This window comes from Cebus imitator, unplaced genomic scaffold (genome assembly GCF_001604975.1).
Source record: "Cebus imitator isolate Cc_AM_T3 unplaced genomic scaffold, Cebus_imitator-1.0 Scaffold16, whole genome shotgun sequence".
Taxonomy (NCBI): domain Eukaryota; kingdom Metazoa; phylum Chordata; class Mammalia; order Primates; family Cebidae; genus Cebus; species Cebus imitator.
The window spans coordinates 2,997,886-3,004,235 of NW_016107331.1; the positions used below are offsets into that span (position 1 = coordinate 2,997,886).

The window sequence follows — 6,350 nt, forward strand, 5'->3', positions numbered from 1 at the left end:
CAAATATAAAAAGTATAAGAAAGCCATGGTTCAAATAGAAAGCAAACAAAAATGTGACATGATTGACAGCAATTGAGGCCACATGATGAAAGAGAGTCCTTTTGGCTGGGATGACAGGAGTGCTTCTTTGTGCTGCCCAGCGTGGTGACATGACATTATTGTGAAGGACTAGTAAACCCGTGTGTTTCTTGACTTTGCAGTAAATAATGTTTAAATAGTCATAATGACATAAATGCTGTTACTGGTTTTTAAATTTTGAGAATTGGTTTATGCACCAAACATTACAGATAATTATGGTTATAGTACAGAAGATAAATTATAAAATTAAAGGTTTAGATAATGGAATTTAGAAGAGAACGGGGGCAGGAGAAGTGGAGGAAAAGGCAGGAGTGCTAACATCTTCATCATCGAACACACTGAGAAGTCACTAGATCATGTCAAAAGTTGACAGCATGAGACATAGAGGTTTTAAAATATTTACATTTCATATGTGACATATAAGGAAATTAATAACTACAACACGTAGGGAGGCTGGGGGAGTGATGGATTGAGTGAGCTAAATGCTCATCTTTTATAAGCTTATTTTTGATAGTTTAAAAAAAGAGGTAAACAACAGCAAAAGTAAAATCAGATTTGTTAGAAGTACTTACCTCTAGGGATTAGGTGGTGTGGATCATTTATTTGAGTTAAAAGCGTAGTTTAGTAAAATTAAACAACTAAAAACCAAAAAAAAGACAATACCAGGTTGATGCAATGATAAATAGGCCTGAAAATTTTCTTATGAGAAAAATAGATCGATTTCTAAGACTGAAATGTGCCTGTTTACTAGGCCAGGACAGGTGATACAGAGAGCAGGCAAAAAGCTCCTGTAGGTGAATTCCAATGGTAAAGTCTGAGGATCAGAAAACTGAGAGTACAGAGAAAAGCTAAACTTCAAGGGAAAGTCATGTTGGGGTAGTTAGTTGCTTTAGGAAGTGCTGTATTCTATGGTAGTGTCTTAAGGATATGGTGGCTCCCAGTTCAAAGACTTTGAAAAAAATTTTCTTTTTCTGATTATAAAAGTAATAGATGTTCGTGTAGAAAACTGGAGAATTACAGAAAGCATAAAGAAGATTCAGCCTAATGAGTGTGTGGCACCCTACCATCCCCAGTCTTTTTTTTCCTCTTCCTAGAAGCACCAAATGAAATTACCTCCCACCTCCACTACCACCCCCAGGTAAAAATCATCCTGGGAGTAGAGCAAAAATCAGTAGTTAGGACAGGTAAAGCTGTTTAGCCTGCTCATGGTATTCCTGAGCCACCATCCAAGCTTTCTAGATACGGAACACACTTCCTCCTACCACCCCGGTGCTACTTCAGCTGTCACCAGAGAAATTCACTAACACAGATTCAGGTGTCGAGCAGAGATGCTGCAGTGAATTAAATGCTTCTCAAAATTTAGTGTGTATAAGAATCATCTGTGGAGCTGTTCAAATAGTGCTGATTTCTATAGCTTCCATTGACTAGAGGCGGGGCCAAGAAATCTGAATTTCTAAGCACTTGCTATTCAAGTGTGGCCCATGGACCAGCAACATTGGCATCACCTGAGAGTTTGCTGGAAATACAGCACCTTGATCTACGGACTCAGAATATGTATTTTATTTATTTATTTATACTTATTTATTTTATTTTTTTAAATATGAAAATATTTAGTATTTCATTGTATTCCTCTATCTATAAAACCAATTCAAATTGTCACTGGATTAGTAGGTCTGAAACTTTTCTGAGTGTATTGAGCACAATCTTACTACTGTAGCACATAAATTTTTGATTAAAGATAATTCACTCTAATTTTGAAAAGAATCTGCTTGGTCAGGAGCGCATTGCTTTGCTGGCGTCTGTGATCAGCTGGAGATTGTGGTGAACGGCCTGGTTGTATTTCTTGGAAGATCTTTTATTCTGCTGCTCAACCCAGGTCTCTGCCTTCCTTAGAGAGTGAGGCTCGTCCATCAGTTTCCCTGGAGAATGGCCTGCAGCCTCCCACTCAGGGCTTGGCTATGCTCATCTAGTCCATCCCAGGGCTGGAAGGGGTGTCCCTGGTGACCTAGAAAGGTGTCCTAGCAGTGCCTAAACTCACTGTATTTCATCACAGAAATTGGGGCCCCAGCCCTGTCCAGCCTGCGCAGGCCCTTTTTATATTCTTGTTGATAATCATAGATGCGGGCAGCGAAGATGCACAGGCTCGCATATGGGTTCACTTAAAGGAATTCAGCCACCTTCTTGGCACAGCTGAAGCAGGGGCTCCAGGAGATGAAGCAGGTGACCCTGTAGCGCTGGGCCTGTTTCAGCTTCCAAAAGGAAATCAGGTACAGGAGGCACAGCTCTGCATGGCAGCCTTCAGGGAAACCGGGATTATTTGAAGCCTCGTTGAGTATGAAGCCCCTGTGCTGGTCCAGCGGGACGCAGGTGCCATTGTGCAGGTGCTCCACCTCGTAACACAGGTAGGTCTGGTGCCGTCCAAGGACCGAAGGGTCATTGGTAAAGTTGTAAGTGAATGTGCCTGGATCTATCACGTGTCTGAGAACCTCCCCCAGGGTGATATGCAGTAATGTATAATGTTTAGGCAGCTTATCCCAAGGCTTGTACAATCTTTGCTTGTACACGAACTTGTCCCAACAGTGTTGAAATTCGCCATAACTCATGCTCTTTATGGTGGCATGCGGATTGTCTCTTTTCTGACACAGTCTGCGAAGCTCCTCCCGGTAATGTGGGTCCCAGAAGTAGTAGAGGCGGGCCACAAAGATGGTCAGGGAGACCTTCCCGTCCTCGGCCAGGAACTTGGCCACATTCCTTGCACACACTGGGCTGGGGCTCCAGGATACATACCAGGTAACCTCGTACTCCTGGTCACTATGCGGCTTCCACTTGTGGAACCAATGGAAGAATCTCATCTCTGGGTGGTGTTGAGGCTTGGAATAGACCTGGCCTTGAAAGATCTTTGCAACCAAAGGGGACCTTGGGCGGTCGTTTGTTTTCATTTTCACTTCGTGGCACAGCCAGACGGTGTTCTGACGAGAAAGGATGGGTCTATTATAAAAGTTGTAGAAGAATGTGTCTGGATCCATTCGAGCCACTTGTTTCTGGTCTGAGGCTTCATCTGTGGCCAGCTAGTCCCAACCATGATCTTTGTCTGGATCACTAGGGTTTCACTTTCTGCTACAGGCTCCAGGTTTTAGGACAGCTCCTATTTATTAATTATTTATTTATTTATTTTTGAGACGGAATCTCACTGTCACTCAGGCTGGAGTATAGTTGCATCATCTCAGCTCACTGCAGCCTCCGCCCCCCAGGTTCAAGCAATTCTCCTGCCTCAGCCTCCAAAGTAGCTGGGATTACAGGTTTGCACAACCCAGCCTGGCAAATTTTTTTTTTTTTTTTATTTTTAGTAGAGACAGGGTTTCACTATATTGGCTAGGCTGGTCTCAAACTCCTGACCTCAGGTAATCCACCCGCCTCAGTCTACCAAAGTGCTGGAATTACAGGTGTGAGCCACTGCACAGAATATGTATTTTAACAAGATCTCCAGGTGATTCGAAAAGCACAGGGGTAGGTGATCTTATGGTTCTGGGTACTGATTTTTTTGGTCAAGCACCATCTAGCTGGTCTTAATTAAAGCACTGCACTCACAGTCAGTGGCAGTGGCTCCTCACCACCCTCTCTTCTCTCTTCTTTTTTTTCTCTTTGGGGCGCATTAACCTTTTCATGGACATTCAGGAAGATGTTAACCATAACTTTTTCAGGTTTGAATTAAGTCAGAATCAAAGGAAGGAGGCCTGAAGACACCTGTGGACTTTGTAGGGCGATGGATCAGGTGGAATGAGGGAGGGGCACATTCACACAGGAGCAGCTCACGGGGTCCCTTTGATGAGGTAAATTAGCACTTGTTCTTAGGTCCCAGCTCCAAGATAAAGGAATCTGTGACGAGAAACAATTTAAGTCAATAGCTGAGGCGTTTTCGGTAGCTGATGCACACTTAAACATCTGAGGTATGACCTCGAGGACACTGATTATCATGGGAAAGATTCATGCAGGTCAGAAAATGTTTAAGTGGGACTAACATTTTTGAATCTATAAAATAGAACCCTCTTAAACCCTTTGATCTGTTTTTTTTTAAGTGAAAATTTGAATTTATGTTTTCTTTACATATTTTGCTTCCTTTGAAATTTGATTGGAAACAGTCTGGGTATGTGTACATCAAAATTGTATTTTATTCATTATTGGTTTGTCTCTTTCCCTGGGGCAGAAGTATGTGGGATTCATCTTGTCCAACAATAGGAGATGCTTTTTCTACTCAAAGCCTTCTTCCTAGGCATGGACTGTAGACGTTATTGTAGCATGCAATGATTCAGTTGCTTAGCACACAGTTCATTCCCCGGCCGCTCTGGAGATGGGGATGGCGTGCTTGTATTGGGTGTAAGCCAAGTCTGAGCCACGTCCGTCTGCTCGGGGCTGGCCGGCTGTGCTGTGACTCTGGTCAGCACTGGTTGTTACTCTCCTAGTCGTCTTTTTATCTTCCTGGGTAATCTTGGGCTTAATTTGGTTCCTGCCTTTAATACTCCCATCTGGCTTCTTTCTTTCTTTCTTTTTTTAAAGAACATCTGTCTGAAGCTTATATAGTCATCCTCATGACCACTTGGTTATTCAGAATAATAATTCTCTTCTGCGTGGACCTGGGATCCATGTTAACTCCTTATATGGAACACAGAAGAAGTTAGCTGCAAGTTTCATGTAACTCTTTAGATGCCTTGAGAACGTTCAGGTCATTTTCTTCTTAGGTCTTTCTGGTTGGTTGGTAACTGTTCAATAAGCTATTTTGGGGAGCAGAGTGTTTGTGTTTCCTGCAAATATTCACCATCTCTAAAGATGATATAGTCCTTGGAATGTGATAGTTATGTAGGCACTCTGATCAAAATGATGCATAGAAAAGTAAGCTGTGTATAAGTTCAATGTTAGAATACTTCTCTGAAGGCAGTTGTCTGTTTATAGTCTCTGCCTTTGTTACTGAGATCATCTCTTGGTTTTTCATAATTTGTCTTGATACTTTTATTGAGGGATTAATTTATCATTATCGTAGGTAACAGAATTTGTCTTTCACTTACTTGGTGTTAACATCAGTGGCTAAATTGATCAACTTCAGAGCTTGCTTTAAAGCGGAATGCTAAGTAAAAGAGGCATGTGGAACTTTTTGAAGTGAAGAATGTGCCCAATATGTTGATCGCATTGATGGTTGCAGGACTAACTCTATACATTTGTCAGAACTCATCAAATTGTGCCTTAAAATTGGTGAAATTTGATGTACATAGATAATATATCAATAAAGCCAATTAAAAAGAAACATAATGCTAAATAAAAAATTACCCAAATCTGAGATTTTCCTACAACATTTTAGATTGTTTTCCTCCAAATCACCCAAAGTTACATTCTTCCCTGTGCTCCTTAGATTTATAGTCATGACGGCATTGCCCGCTAATGTTCACAGGTGATAGGGTTTTAGGGACTGCACAGATTCACTAGATTTGTGCTCATTTGTCTTGGAGAGATTAGATAAACTAGCATGAGGTGGATCCTTGTAAACTATTACTCTTACTAGTTAATAGGAATGGTCAGAGGAGCAAACCATTAATGATTACATATTTGCATGTATTCATTCAACAATTATCAAATGTCTCCTGTGTGCCAAGCTAAACACCAATAAGTGTGCCTAATTTGTATTTCTCTGACCCTAGTTCATTAATGCATGGCCTAGGCTTGTTTTCCTGAATCAAACTAGTTTGGTTTTGCACTTCTCATTCGTCTTCCTTGAATTAAAACAAACAAACAATAAAAAAAAATCCCAAAACCAAATTCCTTCCCATTTAAAAAAAAAATTGCTTGTGCATTGCTTTATTTGTATCATTTTGCATACCTTTTATCTGCCAAATGAGATTGTAAGGTCTCCAAGGGCAGGTGCCAGGTATCCCCCATGCACCAGAAAACAATGCCATGTGTAGGGTAGGTTTTTTTTTTTTTTATATGAGACAAAGTCTGGCTCTGTCACCCAGGCTGGACTGCAGTGGTGTGATCTCGGCTCACTGCAACCTCCACTTCCCAGGTTCAAGTGATTCTCCTGCCTCAGCCTCCCAAGTAGCTTGTAGTACAGGAACCTGTCACCACGCCCAGCTAATATTTTTGTATTTTTAGTAGAGACAGGGTTTCACTATGTTGGCCAGGCTGCTCTTGAACTCCTGACCTCATGATCCGCCCACCTCCGCCTCCCAAAATGTTGGGATTACAGGCATGAGCCACCGCGCCCTGCCTAGAGTAGGTTTTTA

The 6,350-nt window shown here is 41.7% G+C and overlaps 1 protein-coding gene across 1 annotated transcript; it reads right to left on the reverse strand.

Moving 5' to 3' along the window:
- Positions 1-1,841: 1,841 nt before the first annotated feature.
- Positions 1,842-3,215, reverse strand: LOC108288795 (DNA dC->dU-editing enzyme APOBEC-3G-like). The gene is given in 1 exon segment (XM_037731204.1): positions 1,842-3,215. A coding segment is annotated over 1 exon segment (1,116 nt). The 5' UTR covers positions 3,105-3,215; the 3' UTR covers positions 1,842-1,988.
- Between the last annotated feature and the right edge of the window lie 3,135 nt (positions 3,216-6,350).